This window comes from Gracilinanus agilis, chromosome 3, assembly GCF_016433145.1.
Source record: "Gracilinanus agilis isolate LMUSP501 chromosome 3, AgileGrace, whole genome shotgun sequence".
NCBI lineage: Eukaryota > Metazoa > Chordata > Mammalia > Didelphimorphia > Didelphidae > Gracilinanus > Gracilinanus agilis.
The window spans coordinates 79,450,764-79,470,861 of NC_058132.1; the positions used below are offsets into that span (position 1 = coordinate 79,450,764).

The 20,098-nt window shown below is 45.7% G+C and overlaps 2 protein-coding genes across 3 annotated transcripts; one reads left to right on the forward strand and one right to left on the reverse strand.

The window, feature by feature from the left end:
- Positions 1-522: 522 nt before the first annotated feature.
- On the forward strand, positions 523-8,144 carry YRDC (yrdC N6-threonylcarbamoyltransferase domain containing). 2 transcript variants are annotated; one of them, XM_044671478.1, is made up of 6 exons: positions 523-781; positions 1,166-1,361; positions 2,978-3,092; positions 3,331-3,450; positions 7,034-7,176; positions 7,367-8,144. In XM_044671478.1, the coding sequence occupies exons 1-6, from the start codon at positions 523-525 to the stop codon at positions 7,437-7,439; spliced, it is 906 nt and encodes a 301-aa protein (XP_044527413.1). In that variant the 3' UTR covers positions 7,440-8,144. The 2 variants fall into 2 exon arrangements, with proteins under 2 accessions (XP_044527413.1, XP_044527414.1); XM_044671479.1 differs by having other exon boundaries at positions 557-721; positions 7,367-8,142.
- Positions 8,145-12,622: 4,478 nt separating this feature from the next.
- Positions 12,623-19,143, reverse strand: MANEAL (mannosidase endo-alpha like). The gene is made up of 4 exons (XM_044671480.1): positions 17,552-19,143; positions 15,796-15,905; positions 13,848-13,924; positions 12,623-13,290 (listed from the first exon to the last, which is right to left on the reverse strand). Exons 1-4 carry the CDS (start codon positions 18,096-18,098, stop codon positions 12,654-12,656), a joined length of 1,371 nt encoding a protein of 456 aa, XP_044527415.1. The 5' UTR covers positions 18,099-19,143; the 3' UTR covers positions 12,623-12,653.
- Positions 19,144-20,098: the final 955 nt, after the last annotated feature.

Sequence of the window (20,098 nt, forward strand, 5' to 3'; positions counted from 1 at the left end):
ATTTTGTGGAATTTCCTGCGCCTTTCGCCCCAGGCAAGTGCCTCATTTACCTCACCCTTGTTACACCTTGGCACAGAAGTGAGAACAACCAAAAAAACCCTGGGTAAGCGCTCAAAATGTCACTGGGCAAGTCACCTTAACCTGTTTGTCCCAGTTCCCTCAACTGTAAAAAGCAGGTAGTAATAGCACCTCCCTCCCAGGGTGGTTGTGAGGATGACCTGAGAAAATATTGCTAAAGTGCTTAGGGCAGCGCCTGGCATTCAGTCGGTGCTTAATACATGCTTGTTCCTTTCCCCTTCTAAATGTCAACCCGGAAAAACTTAACCCCCTTTTCTCTCCCGGAGCCTCACAAGCTTCCGAACTTCTAACCTCAATCCCTACAAGACCCAACCCCCTTTACGCTAGCCCCGCCCCGCCCCGCCTCTGCGGGCGCCTTCAGCTCCACTGGAGGCGCGGGCGGGGGAAGGACTCGCCGAGAGTCCGGGGTGCACGTCACTTCCTCTCGGAAGCGTTTATTTGCCGATGGGTCCGATTCGGCCGCCTCCGCCTTCAGTGCTGGGGGCTGCGGAGGCCGCAGCCATGGGGTTGGGAGAGGGGTCCTTGGCCCCCAGAGTCAGTTGTCTCCTGCCCACCGGGCCGGGGGCCCGGCTTCTGCAGCTGCCTCGGGGTGTCTCCGACTCTCGCGCCGGGCGGGCCGCAGCCTCCAAGCGAGACCTGGAAGGTGAGCGAGGCGAGAAGGGAGGCGGAGCTGTGCCGAGGAGTAGTAAGTGTTGCTGGTGTGGTGAGCCTTAGCCCGCTGGGGGGCGCATGAGCTGCCGGAGCTGGGAGGAGGTGACTGGAGCTGCTTCTAAGCGCGGGACCGCTGGTGGGCACTTGCCTTGCTTGAGTTGAGGTGGGGGATCGTGTGAGCTACCTTTCGGTGCAGTGGAGGGGCGCAGCCGCTGGGCAGTGGTGGGCTCTGCTGGACAGGAGATGGGAGCGGCCCTTGCGCGGGAGGCCACCAGGGGGCGCGTGCGCTGCTCAGGGGGCCAGGGGGTAGTACGAGTAGCCCTTCCTTGAGTGGACATTGTGGGGCACATGCGCCGCCCGTGGCGGGCGGGGCAGCTCCCAGGATCGGGAACCCCTTTACCCACCTCTCCCTCCCACTTTGCGTTCCCTTTTCCAGGTTGGTCAGAAGCTCTCTCAGCCGCGGTGACGGCGCTCCGGGCGGGTGGGCTGGTCGCTGTCCCCACGGACACACTGTACGGCGTGGCCTGCTCAGCCTGCTGCTCAGCGGCCCTCGGGGCAGTGTACAGCCTCAAGGGCCGCAGCCAGACCAAGCCGCTGGCTGTGTGCCTGGGCCGTGTGGCGGACATCTACAGGTGAGTCTGGGACTCCTCCCCACACCCAGGGCCAGAGCCACTGCTGGGAGGGGGCGTGAAGGGGAGCCCACGGCTGGAAGGGGCACAGGGCTGAGGCTTGGCCCATACAGGAGGAAACTGCTTAAAAATTTGAGCGGCCCCAAAACCTGAGGAATCTGGAGACCTCTTTATGAGCAGTGCTGTGAAATGATTACAGTTGAGTTGGATTAGAGTTCAAATCCAACCTCAGACACTTGTGGGCTCTGTGACCCTCTGGCAAGTCATTTAACCCCCGTTTACCTCAGTTTCCTCAGCTGTAAGGCAGGACTGATTTAGCACCTACCTCCCAGGGTTCGTTGGTAAGACGAAGTGAGAGATTTGTAAAATAGTGTAAAAAAATTGTGAATACAATCTTAAAGCTATGTCAGGGGAAAATTGGGGGCATATCTTGAGAAATGGTGATCAGGGTGGCACGGCTTTGACTTGGCTGGAACAAGCTGCTTCCTGTCCTCCCCTCAGCATCATGCCATGCTGTCTCAGCCAACCCAGCTTGCCTGCCCTGTGAGTCGTAATTGGTGGGAATGGTTAACCACCTTCTCCACAGAAGTTGCTTCACCTAAAAGTAGAACTTGTGGTCTGAGGAAGCTACTGCCACTCCCAGACCTCCTCTGCTTATTATTTGCCTCCTGGTGGCAGTTGGTCAGCAGTTGTTGCTGTGGTGATGGGGAAGGTAGGCCTTTTCTCCACAGTGAATTTCTCTCCTCATGATGCCTGCTGGGTCCAGGCCAGAGGCAGGTCTGGTAGGCTTAAAGGGACATGGTAATCAAAGTGGTGGTGGCCTAACCTGCTTGGCACGTCTGTCCTTAGAATGCCTTGCTGTTTCAGATAGGTTGGCTTGCTTGCTCTGTGTGTGGGGATTGGCTGGTAATTAGAGGAATGGATGACCTTTTCGCTACTGGAATTGCTTCCCAACAATGGCTATGAAGATTGACTATAATAATTACCATTGTTATCTTTTATTGTTACTTTTATACCTTGTCTGGTTAAGTGAACCTAACACGGTTATGCATTTCCTTCCATTCTTCTCTATTTTGTTTATGGCAAAAACTTTATGTTAAGCTGAGTAGCTATTTAGAATTTATTGTGGTATTTGACAATGATATGCTAAAATGAAGAGATTATTAAAGTATTTGAAAAACAGACTGTATCTACCTTCATTGTGTTTTAAATTAATTTACATTTGGCTTCCAGAAAAAAAAATACTTTATGAAGGAAGTGGGGATTTTAACTACACTTTGAAGGATTAAATAGGTTTTCAACAGTTGGAAATGTGATAGAGAGGGTGTTCCAAACATAAGCAATGGCATGAGTAAAGATACAGAGCTGGAGGAGAGGTTAGGCTACATTTAGCACCAGATTATAAAGGGCCTGAAGTAATAGGCTAAGGGCTGAAGTTTGAGGCAGCCCAGAACCTAAAGGCTGGAGGTCAGGGAGAGATGCCATTAGAGAGGCAGGGTGGTGTTTCTGAAGTGGCCACTGTTAGTCCTCATGTGCTATTGGGATATGTGGTGGTAACCATGGATAGATTTACAATGACTACTCCTCAGACACTAAATCTGACTTCTTTTTGTACTCAGATATTGCCACGTGAGGGTCCCTCGAGAGCTCTTGGAAGACCTGCTCCCTGGTCCTGTGACCCTGGTGATGGAACGCTCGGGAGAGCTCAACAAGGACCTGAATCCTTTCACCCCTGTGAGTCACAAACCTGAAAAGTGTCATTTAGGGAAGTGACTCAGTCATTTCATTCGAACTAACTACATTTGGCCCACTGGGACAAAGTTTCTTGACACTTGGGCTTATGTACTACTTCATTTTCCTTTTCCTACTCAATTCCCTTAATGGCTTGGAGTCTTACAGTTGCTTTCAGTAGGTTCTTATGCTTTTCCCAGCTTCAGGCTACTTGACTGAAGCATTTCTCTTTGCCATGTAGCTTGTAGGAATTCGGATACCTGATCATGCCTTCATGAGAGACTTGGCTCAGGCGTTCTCAGGACCCCTCGCCCTCACCAGTGCCAACATTAGCTCCCAGCCAAGTTCCTTGAATGTTAAGGTGAGTTCTTTACCTGCATGGTGCTGTGCCACCCCTTGCCCCCAACCATTTGTGATATCACCACCAGTTGAAGATGTACTACATCTCTGGTCTGAGATTATTAGGTTCTTTCCCCTGGCTATGTGATCACAGGGAAAGACACTGCTTCTCCTTTTTTATTAGAACCATTGATATACAATTGGAAGGGACTTTGGAGGAAAACTAGTCTAGTCTTTTATAAATGAGGAATCAGGTCTAGGGAAGTTAAATGAGTTCTCCAGGGTTATACAAGTAGTGATAAGGCTGGGATTTGAATTCAGGTCCTGTGACTTCAAGTTAAGTTCTCTTTCCTCTTTACCTTGAAGCTTGTGTATATTCCATATTGAATGGGAAAGAAGCCATGCTCTGTTCCATATTTCCTAAGGGACATTGTTCAGTCATGTCTGATTCCTTGACCCCATTTGGAGTTTTCTTGGAGAAAATACAGGAGTGGGTTGCCTTTGTCATCTCTATCTCATTTTACAAATGAGGAAACTGAGGCAAGCAGTGAAGTGACTTGCCCAGGGTTGCATAGGTACGAAATATGAGACAGATTTGAACTTGGGAAGATGGGTCTTTTGACCTGGCATTCTATCCACTTTACCACCTGGTTACTTCCCTAGGGGCAGAACCACATTTATACACTAGTGAATGACTCTTCCTCCATCACCTTCCCATCCCTTTCCTCTACCCCACCACCCAAAAATTTAACTGAAAATCATTAGAAGGGACCTATTGTAGAGACCAAACAGTGACACCTTTGACTGCTTATTCTGTAACCAAAGCTCACTCCCTCTCTACGCAATGAGGGAAATATTAATTATCTGGAAGATTGGTCATTCCAGTGTAAGAATTTAAATTTAGGTTTTATGCTAAATATGAGAATTCTAAAGTAATATTGTGATCACTGTTTAAAAAATATTACAGCTTGAGTCAGAATGACTTTTAGCAGCTTTATTTACAAAGAGGTGGAAAGAGTGAAAGTGGAAAAATGTAGATAAAGAGACAGAAAGTACTACCTACCTACAAATACCCTAAGTTTAATCCTAATGTCTCCAGACTACAAATGCGAATCCGAAAGTGAATCTCACCAGAATCCAAAGTCCTAATTAGGAAGCCGAAATCAGAAGAGTCATGAGACACTGAAGAATCTGCTGAGAATCTTCATTGCACACAAGGCCAAGACCGCCAAGAATCTCACCAGAACTCACGCTGAAGGGAATGTCGAAGTGCCAACAAGCAGAGAGGGTCTCCTCTCCGAAGAACCAAGGAAGGAATCACTTCACTCACCACTGCAAGCCAATGCAGGATCCAGGGAAAAGGTCTCTTCCTCCAGTCCAGCTTACCAAGGCAGAAAAAATGACTGAATCCTGGAGCTGGCTTTTTTAAAGTTGTTCCCCCACTTTAGGAGAACCAATCTCCTTCTTTTGATTTGCCTAGCACTGCCCAGGGGGTGAGCAGTGGCCTCTGGAGTTGTCACCCACTCCAACAAGTGACTTGTGAACTCTCATACTTAGTAACTGGTAAGGTACTAAGTAGGGGTACTTAAGTTTTTGATTGATTAACTTAGAAGTTGCTGATTGATAGACAAAGAGAGTTTGATTCACTCTTTACAATCCCCCCTGTGATTCTTTGGGTGACTAGTCTTCCAAATGAATGATTTAACCTCTAAAGATCTTCTAGCTAAAGGTGTATACAGTATTGCACTTTCTAAGAGGAAATTACAGTAGTTGGAGATAAGAGGGAAATAAAAGAGAGAGCAAAACCAATGTTTGCTAGGCTCATTGAAATAAAGCCAATTAGGGGGCAGTCCCCTTTGGCATGAGAGTTTACATTCAGAATAAATGTGTTCAACCCCTTTTAGTTCAATCAGTTACATCCCAAAGTTCATTCTGGATCTTCTGATGCAGTATAGGTTTCTTTATGACACTTTCTCCAAACAGTTCACTTTCTTGATTCAAGGAGTTAGTGAGCTTCTTTTCCTGAAATTTTTCTCAAAATTTTTAAAATCTTGGATTTTATGAAAATTATACACCACTTAGTCTTTATTCTGAAGTTTTCAAATGTAATTTTAATTTACATTATTCTAGTCATTGTATATTGACCTAGCTTAGCTTTCTTCCCTCTGCTTCACTTCTACAAGTCTTTTCATATTTTTTCTGTGTTCTTAATCATCATTTCTTATAGCCCAATAATATATTTACATTCAACATTTGTTCAGCTATTCCCCAGTAGCAGGATGCAATGCCAGAAAGTTTCAAAGATTACTCCTTTATAATACTGATAGTATTGTAGGTGTATCTTACACTGTGCTTGTCTGAGTTATTAGACTAATTTTTCCACTGGTTTGATGGAAAAATGATACAATTACATTCAGTGTTTGTTTTATAATTTCCCAGAAAGTGACCTTGTTCTAGCATTGGAATAGGTAGCTCACTTTTGGGAAAGTGGTCCAAGCCACTTGCTCCTTTTTCCTCTGTAGATTGGAGATCTGGTCCTCTTCATCCTATCTGGTCCTCCTGATCCTATGTCTTCTTCATCCCTCCCACCTCCCCCATTATTTCTGTTGAGGTTCTAGACCTTTTGTTCCTCCAGATGAATTTTGTCCAATTCCATAAAGTAACTGCCTAGCAATATTATTTCTTACATTTGACAGAAGAAGTTTACTTTGCTCTGACAAAGCAAGAATAAGTAATGGGGATACAGTAGAACTAGGAGTCGTCCTCATTTTTTGTCTGCTCATTCAGACATCTGGGTATGACAGTTCTCATGGTCTTAGGCACCCACCAAGTCTGAAAGGCACAGACTATATAAAACTGGGCTTTTTTCCCCCTCCTTAGCAATTTAATTTAGAACTGAATCTGTAAATTAATTTAGGCTGATTACTCATTTGCATTATGTTGTAATTTGTTCCTCTTTATTATCATCAGTTTGATAACCCTTTATACCATTTGCACTTATTGGGAGCTAAGCCTTCTCCTTCACTCTCGTCCATACTCCCCACACTTCAAAAATGGGAAATGAGGACAGCAGGTCTCACTAGAATTATTCTGGTTATATACTCATTTGAGTTGCTGCATTGGAGGACTTGGACCATTTTAGCAAGATGTCATTATATGGGGACGGCTTAGGTGGCTCACTGGATAGAGAGCCAGCCCTGGAGGAAGGAAATCCTGGGTTCAGAGACACTTCCTAGCTGTGTGACCCTGGGCACATCACTTAACCTCCATTGCCTAGCCCTTACCACTCTTCTGCCTTGGAACATATGCTTGTATTGATTCTAAGACAGAAAGTAAAGATTTTTGGGGAAAAAGCAAAGGAACTGTTATTCTTTGGTAGAAAGCATCTGTGCACGGTGGCTTCAGAACATGTGCTAAATACCTGATCATCTCCCTGTGTAGCACTTAGGTGTAAACAAACCCCTTAAAGGGGAAAATACCCTCACTAGCTTTGGAGTTAGACAACTTTGCTCTTGCTCTGTGTTATTAGAAGGTGTATGCAACACAGTGTCATTGTAGAGAACATTGGGAAATGGTCACCCTAACCTCATGTGTGCTATTTTTAGGAGTTCCAGGATCTCTGGCCTCAGTTGTCCTTAGTCATTGATGGGGGACCAATTGGAGATGTAAAAAGTCCGGAATGTCGACTTGGCTCCACTGTGGTGGACTTGTCAGTTCCTGGAAAATACAGAATTATTCGGCCAGGCTGGTATGTTTCTTCTCTATGGGACAAGAAGACCTTTTCTCTCTTTCCCATGACTGGGGGGTTGTGGGTGGATCATTGGAAAAGGTTTTCCCTTCCGTGGTAAATAGAGAGGGGTGAAACTTAATGGACAGAAATTCTGGTCATGTAAAGTCTTCAAGTGTAAAACAGATATGATTTGTTGCTTTCTCTCTAGTGCACTGACACAGACTGCAGCCATCCTCCAGAAGAAGTACCGCTTGGTCCCCTCAGAAGAATCTTGCTCATGAAAAGGGGGAAATTACAAAGTCTGAAGCTAGGCACTGTGTGTCTGTCAGTTGGTGTGACCTTGTTTAATGAGGTCATTGAAGCCACTTCTACAGGCTTAACTTTTTTCAAGTCTTGGAGGTTCCAGGGGTACCTTGGACTGTGCTTGTCTGAACTTAAAGACAAATTTTTTCCATTGGTTTGACAGAAAAAAGAGACACTTTTACATTCAGTATTTGTTTTGTAAGTTCCTGAACGTGGCCTTGTTCCAACATTGGAATGAATGGTTTACTTTTTGAGAAAGTGGTCCAAGTGCTTGCTTCTCTTTCCTCCAAAGGTTTGAAATCTGGAGAGCTTTCCCATCTGGGTCCCTGGCTGGTGGCATGGGCAAGGGGCTTATAACTGTTAATACTAATACCAAGTGACCAAGGCTTGGGTTGTTTTTTTTTTTTTTTTTTTTTTTTTCTACTAAGGTTGTAACAAGAAAATAAAATCTCAAAAGGTGTTGGATATGCCCATTACTTCTTGGGGCAGTACCTGATATGGGCTGCTGTGCAGAGGGTTATATGGGATGTTGATGGACTGCTAAAAGCATGGGCACATAGGGAGACAGGGCTTTTCTCTCTTTGGAGCCTGCAGAATTAGCTAAAATATGACTCTTGTCCTGGGGTTTAACCAGTTATTAACATTGCATTCGCATTGCTATCCCTTCCCTTTCTCTAATCAAGGTGAACCATGGGGTAATGTGACATTAATTCCTTGAGTATGGCAAGGCTGCAACCATTCAAATAATTGACCTCTTCCCCTTTTCCTATTATCTGCAGGGGGTCAGTAGTACTTATAAATGTCCGGGAATCTCATATTGAGATGAGCAAGATGAGATGGTACAATAAAACCTTATTTATTTGACTAATAATCAGAAATCAAGCCTGAAATGTGACTAATATAAGGTTTAGACTGTTTAAAAAATCAGGGTAGTTATTTTCAGCTCCACTGAAGTAAATGTATAGTTTTTTTCTTAGGCGATTGAAGGCATTTTCATCAGGGAGAGCAATCCAGTCACATCAATCTGGAAAGGCTTTGAATACAGGCTCTGTGGATTACTGTGGCTGGCACATCCTAATCATTCAGTTATCATTTATGATACACTTACTGTGTGCCAGAGATTCCACAAAGACAAAAAAGGAAACCCTTACTTCTCTCAAGGATCTTTATAGGGAGGTTTGCTGTGTTTATGGAGATAAGCAAAAGGGTACGAAGTCATTTCAAGAGGGAAGAAGGACTGCTAACCTGGGGGTGGGAATTGGGAAGGGCCAACACAGGAAGTGCCATTTGAGTCAGCCTTGATGGAAGAATGGAGTACTTCTGAGAGGTGGAGTTTAGAATGAAGTGCATTACATGGATGGTGAAAGGCCTTTGTGGGACTTAGGCTGTCAAAGTAGATCAGGTATAGATGCCAGTGTAAGTGTAACAGAAGAAGTGAAGGAGAATGGCATAAAATGAGCCTGAAAGTTTAGTTCGGACCTAGATTGTACCTATATTTGAGAACCGAGATGATTGAGGGCCACAACAGATTTTTAAGTAGGAGAGCAATGTGGTCAGATCTGTTTAAAGAATATCAGTTTGGGAGCTGTGGAGGATATTGGAGGCAAGGGTTGTGAGACCAGTAGGCGGGACACCGATTATGAGGCTATTGTAATAGTCCAGATGAGAGAACAGGAGGGCCTGAGCTAGGGGGAGTAGAGACAGCGTTGTGGTAGAGTAAGTGATTGGATATGAGGATTAAGGGAGAGGAAAAAGTTAAGAATGAATGAGATTAAATTCTGGCATTTAAAGCCTTTCATATTCTGGCTGCTACTTAACTTTTTTTAGTACTACATCTTATTCTTTCCATATACTCTGCAGGATAGTGACAACTGGCCTCCTTTCTCTTCCTCACCCACAACCTTCCATCTCCAGACTCATTGAATTTTCACTGGCTGTTCCGTCATGCCTGGAATTTGCAACCTTTTTACTCTTCTCCTGGCTTCCTTCAAGACTCAGCTAAAACCCCACCTTCTGCAAGAGGCCTTTCCTAGTCCACCTTAAATCTAGTGCTGTCCTGAGATTATCTCCAATTTGTTCTTTATATCTTGTTTGTATGTGATGTCTCCACCTTTAGACTGTGAGTTTCTTGAGGACAGGGACAATTTTGTTTTTTCCTTTGATATTCCCAGTAGTTAGCATCATCTGGCACATAAGTGCTTAATAAATGTTTGTTGATTTACTTGATGCTATGGTGATGGCCACAATAGAAATAGTGATGCAAGTGATGCAAGAGGACATTTAAGATGCCATGGGACCTAAAGGTAGAAGTCAGGAAGTTGATAATCTCGAAGTTCGGGAGAGTTTAAGATTGAATAATTAGTTAGATTTGGGAGTTTTATCTGCTGGGGTTGAGGGATTGATAGGGTCAAGGAAAGATTTCCTAAAAATGGGAAAGAGCTTTTGGAATGTTTTAGGTGTTGAGGGAAGGAGCCATGGATAAGGAGAGTTTGGAGAGCAAGAGAGAGTGCTTGAGGGGGCAGGCTCCTTGAGGAGCTGCAGAGAGGAGTGGGATGAAGAGTCTGGAGGAAGGGACAAAAGGAGAAATAGTGTCAGTTATTTTCTAGGTGTGAAATAGGAGAAGAGCAGCTTGTGACACAGGTAGTTTTGATTTTTCTCCATAAAGTGGGAGGCCTGGCTGGGCATAAGGAGTGATGGAGGGTGTAAAAGCAATTGCTGCTGGAGAGGTTGAGAGCAAAATTGAAGAGGATCTTTGCCATATGATTCATCACAAGGGAATAGATTGTTTGATCACAGGAACTTTATGTCTCTCTGGGTATGATTGCCACAACCATACTGATGCAATAATAAGTTAGGTCCTGAAGTTATTTTCAATTGGATGCCTATTGAGGGCTAGCAAAAAGAATAATGGTGGGGCTACTAGATGGCTGATGAATTGAGTTGTTAGGCTTAGAGATAGGAGGTCCTGGATTCAAATCTGTCCTCAGAGACTTCCTAACAGTATGGTCCTAGTCAAGCCACTTGACCCCAATTTCCTAGACCATACCACTCTTGCCTTGGAACCAATAATTGTATTGATTCTGAGATGGAAGGTAAGGGTTTTTAAAAAAGGAAAAAATGGTTGGACATAGTGGGGGTACCCAGGTTTCTGTCCTTCCTCTGACATTTTGATCCTTCTGTGGCCATAAGCAGGTAACTTTCTCAGTTAGTGTACCTCAGTTTCTTCATGGGTAAGATGGAAGCATCAATTAATTAATTGAAAAAAATTTTAAACCCTAATATCTTTTATATATATCCTTCTATATTAATTTTATTTGTTACAGGGCTAGGCAGTGGGGGTTAAGTGACTTACCCAGGGTCACACAGCTAGGAAGTGTGTGAGGCCAGATTTGAACCCAGGACCTCCTGTCTCTAGGCTGGGCTCCCAATCCACTGAGCCATCCAGCTGCCCCCTGGAAGCATTAATTTAGCTGAAGCATGTCCTTCAGAGGTGTGAGAATCAAAGTAAAGAATGTAAAGTGTTTCAATATCTTGAAGAGTACATAATGTCAATTATTGCAATACCTCCCACTAAGTCCCAACCAAGCCCCAAGGTCAAGCAGGCATCTGGGCACCCTATTTTAATGAAAATCCTCCTAGATAACACAATGGTTTACAAGTAACTTAGAGGCATATGGAGTATTTTCACTTTCCTGACTCCCACATTCTCCCCTGTGCTCCTCTATCTAAAAAAGGGGAGACAGTGCTACAAGGCAAATGTTTCGAAACATTACTATACTAGTTTAAGTGCTTCAGCCCAACCTGTCTCCAAATTTATCATAAATTCAAAATGAGGTGTCATTGTAGTTAAAAGGCTTGGAAGGGGGATAAGATAGAACTTACTCTGTGCCAGGCACTGTGCTTTTTACAAATGGCTCATTTATTCCTCAAGTAAGATGCTGTTTGTAATAAAGGAAACAGGTACACATTAGTTACTTGTCTGAGGCTAGATTTGAACTCATCCTTTGGATTGCAGCCCCAGTGACCTCTACTGTGCCTGCCACCAGCTGCCATGTAGGTGGAAATTGGAGGATCTTGAACTAAGAGTTCTGACCTACCTTGGACTTGTGGATTCTTTCTCCAGGACATGTGTTCCTAGTGAGGGTCTTTTACCTTTGACAGTTTTAGGGTTTTACTCTAGGTGTAAGAACACAACTAGAAAAGAGAGCACTTGACATTTATTTAATTAATACAAATCACAGTAGCACTGAAAAGTGGCTCTACTGGGTGGGGTTCATTACTTAAATTTTTGCAAACAGGGATGTGTAAGGTGGAGGCACCTCAAAGAACCATCAATACCATCTTTCACTACTGTTCCTTCATCTTTTGGGACTCTGCAAGCCAGATGGCTCCCGCAAACGATAGGTTTTTGTTTTGTTGCTGAAGAAGAGGAATTTGGAGCCATTTAGACTCAATTCAGGACATGGAAAAAAAAAAAGGACTCACATAATCTATCCCCAGGCTCAGATTTCAAGGAAGGAAAGCCCTTGTGCCCCTACCTATGAGGAAGGCCTTGCAGAGTAGGGCCAGTTGACTGCTCATATTCCTTCTCATACTGATTTCTGGCTATCAGTCAAACTATAGAATTTCCTTTTTGAAAAGACTCAAGGAAAAGCTTCTTAGAGGAGGTAGATTATGGTCTCAACCTCCGTCCTAAGGGAGAGTGGAGCAAGGCATGAGGTCAGGCTTGAGAAAGGGATCGGATGCATGCTGAGCCCCAACTCTGCCCTCCCTCACTATTTTGGGAGCAGAGCAGCTGGTTATACTCCCTCATTCTACCTACTGCTGACCTACCGTAGCAAAGTTCAAGTCTAGAAAGGATTTCGAAGCTTCGCTCAATGTCCTAATGCCAGGTTGCTGACCCAGGTCCCTCCAAGACTGACTGCCCTCCCCTCACTGTTAACTGCTGCTGAGTGGATTGGTCTTTGCTGCAGACCACCCCCCACACTCTCCCCACCTACGGAGCTCCATTCCTTCATTCTCCACATCTGGCCTAGTCACAAAAGGCAACAACAGCCAGAAGCACCAGGGCTCCTAGCTTAGAGAGGAAGGTTCCTGTGGCCTCGTTCAGTCGTGCCACGGCCGGACTCCCTTTCATTTGTCTGGGACTTGGGTGGTTCCTCAACCGCCTTTACTCGAGCCTGCAGGTCCATTCACATCAGCCATTGTTCCTTCTCTTTAATGAAATGCTCAGCCCAGCGCCGAGTTAGCTGCAGGTACAAGTTAGGCTGATGAGGCAGGTAGTCCAGGTAGAGGCGTGTGAGCGTCTTCTTAGGGATGGCCTTCTCGATCTGGGTCCCTTCGTGCCACTCGTTGAAGGAAGTGATGGAGACAATCTCCGGCCTTACTGTGAGGGCCGCCTGCAGGGCTGTCTCGTAGTACTTGCCATTGACCCGGTTTCGGGTGTTGTGGTTGTTCCAGGGCCTGATGCTAGTGTCAATATAGCCAGGCCCCACGCTTGGAATGAACATCAGATTGTTGGCATCGCAGAAAGTCTTGACCGCTTTCCAGTTCTGGTGAGAAGAGCCAAAGGAGAAGCCGTTGGAGGCGAAGTACGTGTACATGCCGTCAAAGCCAGCAGACAAGATGTCACGCTTGTGCCCCTCTTCCACCAGCAGGGCAATGAACACGCCGTCGTAGGGAGTGTTTCTGATCGAGTGGGATCCTGAGGGGGTGAGGAGGTGGGCCCACGCCTCAGGGGGCGTCAGGTATGAGTCGTAGATGTAGAAGAGGGGCAGGCTCCTGCCCATGCTGTTTTTATAGCGATAGAATGCTCCATGGGACCCATACCTGAAGGGGGGAGGCAAAGACAGAAGCCCTGTTAGGAGCCCGTGGAACCACAATTTGTGGGCCTGAGATGAGAGGAGAACTGCTAGACCCTGGCACCTGGGGGTGGCAAAGTGCCTCTCGGGGTTCTAGAACAGGTGCTTTTAACCTGGATTTTGTAGCCTTTAAAAAACGTTTTGTTTTTTATAACTTTCAACATAATTGGTTTCCTCTGCAAATTTGTGTATTTTGTCTTTAAAAACATGCTTCCGAGACAGATAGATTGACTTTACAAGACTGCCTAAGGGGTCCAGGACACTTGGTGACTTGAGGCTCAGTGCTCTAACCAAATCTGATTGGATCTTGCAGGCATACCCTCTGAGTGGTCAATTATGAACATTCCACAGCCCAGTGCTCTGGCCTTATCCCTTTGATGTTGGAACATTTGTGCTTCTCACATCCAAACCCTCGTTCTGGGGGACCCCCACCCCTACCCTGGTGTAGCTACTTGTTATGGATGGGATTCTTTTGCCCAGATCCAAGGAAGTCCCCATGCTGGGCTCAGCACCTCTGAGCCTTACGTGTCAATGATGTATTTGACGTTGTCATGTAGCGTGCGGTCATCCCGACCCTTGTAGGGCTGTATGTGAAAGGCCACCTGCCAGAGAAAAACGAGTCAACACTTGTAGACAGGTAGCCAGCCTACCTTCCTCCCCGCTCCCTCCCTGCAGCAAAGGCTGCAGAACCATTAAGGGAGCTTGCATCCTCCCCTTCTGGGAAGAAGCGATACCAGTGTCTTTGGACCTAACACAGGACCCAGAATCTTCAGGGAACTAGTCACTGGGGGGAGCAAAAGGGGCAAAGATGGCAAAGCTATGGAGTTTGGAGTCAGACTTAGCTTCAGAATCCAGCTAGCCGACTTCTTTTGCTTTTTTAAAAACTACTTTCTGTCTTAGTGACAACTCTTAAGGCAGAAGGGTAAAGGCTAGGCAAAAGGGTTAAATGGCTTGCCCAGAGTCACACAGGTAAAGCCTACCTCCTCTAACTGTGGGTGAGTCACTTAGGCTGTCTGGGCCAGCTCTGACATTAGGTGCAGGAACTAGTCCATTATTGACTGTGATCCTAGACAACTTACTTAACCCCTCTGAGCTTTGCACATAGTAGGCATTTAACAGAGGTAGTGAGGTGGTACAATAGAGAGAGTGCTGGACTTGGAGACAGGAAGAACTGAATCAAGTCCAGCCTCAGACACTAGTTGTAAGACCCTGGGCAAGTAAATCACTTAACCTTTGTCTCCTCATTTTCCTCATCTGTAAAATGAAGATAACAAGAGCACCTATCTCAGAGAGCTGAGGATAAAATATTTGCAATGCACATGCTTAAAGGGCTATATAAGTGCTAGCTAACAATGGAATGAATTCCTCATCTGTTAAATGCAGGGGATAAACCTTGTGCAAGGCCATTGCCCCACATGGCTAATGTCTTCCCTCTGAAATTACCTTTTAGTTGCCTTCTATTACTTTGTACATAAGTGATTTGCCTGCTGTCACTCAGAAGAATATGAGCTTTAGGGCAGGGGCTGGGTTTGCTTTTCTTTGTATCTCCAGGGCTTGGCACAGTGCCTGGCAGCTAGTAAGCCTTCACTAAATTTGTTGACTGACATATAATGGGCACTTAATAAATATCTTCAAGGTTTCCTCATCTCTTCAATAGGGATGATAATCTCTGTACTCCTTGCCACCGAAAGCTATTGTGAGGATCAAATGATATAATAAATGTAACATGCCTTGCAAAACAAAAGGTTTGCAAATATAAAGGTTAATTCAATTGAACCAGCAGTTATTAAGTGCCTGTTTTGCGTAGGCACTGGGGACACAAAGACCAAGAAAAGTACTTACCATCTTGGAGCTTCCACCCTACTGGCAACTTACAAAATGTAAATATATGAGAAAAATATAAGGTAGGGGCAGCTAGGTGGCTTAGTGGATTGAGAACATGTCTGGGTTCAAATTTGGCATCAGATACTTCCTAGTTATGTGATCCTGGGCAAATCACTTAATCCCAAGTGCTTAGCCTTTACCACTCTTCTGCCTTGGAACCCATGCTTAGTATAGGTTCTAAGACAGATGAGAAGGGTTTTTTTTTAAAAAGACAAAATAATACAAAATAATTTGAGCAGGAAGAAACAAGAGCCAATTAAGAGTTTGGCTCAGTCTTGAAAAAAAGGAGATCAATATTATTACAAATTTTATGCAGTCTTCAAGCTGGAAGGGACTTTGCCTTTCAAGGCACCTTTCCACTTTACATAAGACATAAGGAGAACTAACCACTTCCTAAAAAATGCCTGAACACTTGGGGGAGGGAGAGAGAAGAAAATAATCATATCCCAACAAGAAAAGGAGCCCCATATCCCCCCCCACACACACACTACAAGGCCAGAAAGTGCTCACCTAAGATGGGCAGAGAAGGCTTGGAGCAAATCAAAGTGCTTCTCTATCACCTCCTCCCCTCTGATCTAGATTTACTCACCTTGATGCTGTACTGATGGGCAGTATCAAGAATAGCAGGTACTAGATCATCGGAGGGTTCCCCATTGTCATCAGCCATGCCTGGTGGGTACCAGGATAGGACCAGGACCCCTGTGACAAAACAGTAACAATGGCTCATATTTAGATGGCATTTGACTTAATACAATCCTGAGTGCCAGTGTTTTTTTAATTCCCATTTTAAGGATAAGAACCCAAACTTCAGACAAGGGAAGTGACTTGCCTAAAGTTATACAGCTACTAAGCATAAGATTCAGGTTTTGAACAAAAACTTGGCCTTTTGGACCAGTGATCTATTAAAAAGGGTGCTACTTCAGAGGAACAGTACCAGGCCCAATTTCCTTACTCTACATACAAGGAATGTCAAACAAGTCAGTCCATGACCGCTGAGGAATGTTTCTGAGAAACCTGAATGAGGTCAAGGCTGTTCTAATTCTCTTCATTTAGGAGAATTCAATAAAATAATATAGTCAAAAAGATGCTAGAGTGTGGGAGCTGTCCAGAGGTTGTGGTGCTGAAGCCCCAGTTTTGTGGGAAATATGAGCTCGCCCTCCAGGTGAGCAGAAATACAAGTCAGTCTTAGCCCACAGAAGACATCTATGAGTAAACAAGAAAATAAAGCAATCTTTAAGCTTTGCAATCCAAATTTTTTTAAACTTGAGAGAAAGTTTTACTTGTCGGGTTTTTTAAAAATGAAAAATAAATTCTACTGATAAAACCTGAAATAGCGTCTCCCAGAGCAGGGTACACTGAGAACCAAAGCAAGATCTAGAGGGATTAGAAGTGGCCAGTGTCTGAGACAAGATAATTTCCCTTCTCCCCAAAGTTAAATTTGTTAAGGACCCACAAAATACTCATCTGCCAATGCCACTCAGAGCAGACCAGGGACTCCTAGACAGAGTAATGTTCTTCCCCTCATGGTCACATTGTGTGCTTGTTTTAGAGAGCGGCCAAAGAGGTCACTCAGTGTTGCAGGACTTACTGGGACCCTGTACTCCCCTGCCTTGGGGTAAATATCCACACCCTTTCAGGGAGCTCAAAGAAGTCTCCATCTTATTAAGCCAGCTGCAACTGCTTAAATGAGCCTGCAGCCCCTGTCACCTCTACTTGCTCTAGATCTCTGGCAGAAAATGAAGACTTCATTTACATGGCCTTTCTCTAGCTCAGATTTACTCTCTTTCCCAACCCAATTTGCTCTGCCAACCAAGATTCTAACAACAGATTTTGAATTCCCCTCCCCCAAATCATTTACTTATATTTTTAATAACAAGAACAATTTCTTGGTCCCCACAAATGGACAATTCCTGACTAGGACCTTGGAGCCACTCTTAACTACCTCCCCTATGTCCCTGGCTCAGAAATCAGTGTCTGGGATGAGGAGGGAGGGCATGACTGCTTGTTTAGGTGTATGTGGGAGGGGGGCGGAGGCTTACTTGGCAGCATAATATAGTAGAAAGCACTGAAATTAAGAGTCAGAGGACAGCTTGCTGAATTAAGGCTCTGTTAATTATTACTTTCATGACCTTGAGCAATTCATTTGATGTTTCTGGACCTCAGTTTCCCCATCTGTAAAATGAGGGGTTAGAGTATTTTGGGGGATAATGGTTTGGGTGGTGATAGATTACTTGGAGCTTAGCTGGGGCCCAAGGAAAGGTCCTTTGTATATTTGCATGGGGGGTGGGGTGGGCCACGAGGACCCTGTTTGGGGCCCCTTATGCCATGGGGGAGGAGGTCCTTACCGATGGCAGCAGCTTTGAGCTGGTTCATATGCTCCCGCAAGACCTCGGGATCCCTGGAGCTGTAGGGTCCCAACTCAGGGTAGAAGCTGGAGCCCAGATCGTCGGGGGGGCTATGGCGGCCCTTGGGGTAGCTGGCAGACACTTTGGGGTCCCAGTGGGGCACCATAACGTGGTCCCAGTGCACATAGCGGCCCTCTCGGCCCCGTGGACTACCGTACCACGAATAGTAGAAGACATGCAGGTCCGAGTAGACTGGCGGGCCAGATCCCGGAGCAGGAACAGGGGCCGGGGCCGGGCTCGGGCCCGCAGCTGTGCGCGGCGGTGCTGGGGGTGGCGGCTGCTGCGGAGCACGGGCGGCCTCTGCCTCTGCTGCTGGGGGCCCCGCGGGCATCGGAGCACGGCGCTCAAAAGGGCCCAGTTCTAATCCTGGAGCGAGCTCTGGGAGCCCATCCGGCGCCTTCAATGTGCGTAGCCCCATTAGGGTACCAAAGGCGAAGAGCAGAACAAGGAAAAGTGCGATGCAAGCGCGGCGCCGCCGCCGGGCCATGGCCAGCTGCAGACCTCCCTCCGGCTCAGGCCCGCCACCAACCTAACCCCCGGCGGCGCTCAGAGGCCTTTCCTGCTTAGCCATGGCCCAACGGGCCTCCTGGCCCCGGCAGCGACCCAGCCGCCCGCGCCGAACTTCAACTCACTAGCGGCCTGCGTCCCACAGAGACGACTTCTGCTGGATTCCAACCTTTTTAAAAAAAAAAAAAAAAAAAAAAAAAGGTAACACAACCAACTCCTCCCGAACTCGCCCTGCAGTACAGGCGGGCCCTGCACACAGAGAATGCAGTCGGCTTGAACCATGTTGCCCAATGCTTTGGGGGTGGGAGTAGGGGGAGGCGGAGAGACCCAATACCAAGACGGGTCAAAGCAAAACACAATTGCTCTCCCTATTGGACTCAACGAACAGAGACTCCCAGATTAAAATCGTATTTTATTTGTTCTATGAGACTTTTTCTTTAGGTTCAACACGATAGAGGAAAAGACAAACTGGAAATCTATGGAGGTTCCCCCCCTCCTCCGCGCCTTGGTGCTTCATGGAAAGGCCCGAGCTGCGACTATAGGGATGCAGGCTCTTGTAGGTTCCTAGACTTCTGGCTCTATGTTCCCTCTCTTGCGGTCAATCGAGTCCTGGAGACCAGAGGTACCCCACAGCTCCGCCCCGATGGAGCACAGTTTCTGGTTGGTATTAGCAAGGTTTTATGTGGTCCTGAGCCAGCAGTTGGAAATCAGATATTTGGGGTCCAACTCCAAGCTATGTGTTGCTCAGAGCTTTGGGATGCTTGCCCCCCTCCCCAATTTATTACTAAGAGACGGACTCTTTCCGTTCCTCGCCAATTCTGTATTTACAATATCTAACACTTACCTGCCTTGTTGGGCCAGTCTCATCTCCCCAACAATGACTTTCTCCAACTATCGCTCCTTTATACTACTGGGTCCCACAGGTGGACTCCTGGACCCTTCCCTCTCTCATCAATCCCCTTTACTGCCTTTGCGGAGTAACCTGTTGGACTCCCTCTATCTATTCTACTCGCTTCATCCATCTACTGACTTCTACACAGGCCCACACAAACTCTGTCCAAAAGTACCCTTCAATAACCTGGAACCCAGAGACCTATTAATAGTATTAATAATATTTTTTCCTGGGTGTGTCGGGGTTTTGGGGAACCCGTAATTTCATTAGTGTAGGGAACTTCCTACTCCAGTGGAGATAGACATTGAGCAGAACTCAGGGCTTCCTGCCTGGAGATCAATTTCCAATCCGCTCTACCAGGCGGTTCTTTATTCACTACACAACCCCTGTGAGGCAGATTATCGAGGGTCTGAGCACCTGCATTAGGAAAATGACCAAGGAAGAACAGGTAGTGTCAGAGTCAGATTTCACACACTCTCTAGGTTTGGAATCCGCTAATATGGATTCAGATTCTGACTCTAATATTTGTTACCTCTGAGAATTTTGGGTAAGCAGCTTAATTTCTCTGGGCCTCAGCTTTCTTAACTGTAAAATTAGGTAAATGGATTAAATGGGGTCCTCCGTCTCTTCCCATTCCAATATACTCTAGAGGACATTTTGGCCACGGAGCTGTCGAGAGGTGATGGTGCTGAAATCCCTAGCCTTGGGAAGAATAGACGTATTGAAGTATGGGAAATACAAGTCAGAAGCTCAGGATCTTTTCACTGCAATATAATTAATGTGTGGGTGAGAAGGATAACTGCCCTAGAACCCTAGTTTTGAAGGAATCCCAAACTACATTGGCCAATACAGTAGACCGGTGTTCAAATCTTCTCCTTGAGGGGAGCAAACTCTTTCCAGTTCTTTCATCTAATCCGAGAGATTCACATTCAGAACTTGAAAGAAGATAAGGATTTTGGAAGCAGAGATTAAAAATGAATGTATGAAATAATGAAAAAAAATGTGAAGGAAGGGGGCCTAGCAGTACCAGATATTAAACTATACTATAAAGCAGCAGTCATCAAAACAATATGGTACTGGCTAAGAGA

Excerpts from the sequence above, each read along its gene's own strand:
- YRDC (XM_044671478.1), top strand. The coding sequence starts at position 523 with ATGGGTCCGATTCGGCCGCCTCCGCCTTCAGTGCTGGGGGCTGCGGAG. Across the intron at positions 1,362-2,977 it reads CGTGTGGCGGACATCTACAG|ATATTGCCACGTGAGGGTCC; the intron begins GTGAGTCTGGGA and ends TTTTGTACTCAG. Across the intron at positions 7,177-7,366 it reads AGAATTATTCGGCCAGGCTG|TGCACTGACACAGACTGCAG; the intron begins GTATGTTTCTTC and ends CTTTCTCTCTAG.
- MANEAL (XM_044671480.1), bottom strand. The coding sequence starts at position 18,098 with ATGGCCCGGCGGCGGCGCCGCGCTTGCATCGCACTTTTCCTTGTTCTG. Across the intron at positions 15,906-17,551 it reads GCTCAAAGCTGCTGCCATCG|GGGTCCTGGTCCTATCCTGG; the intron begins GTAAGGACCTCC and ends GTTTTGTCACAG. Across the intron at positions 13,291-13,847 it reads GTCAAATACATCATTGACAC|GTATGGGTCCCATGGAGCAT; the intron begins GTAAGGCTCAGA and ends TCCCCCCTTCAG.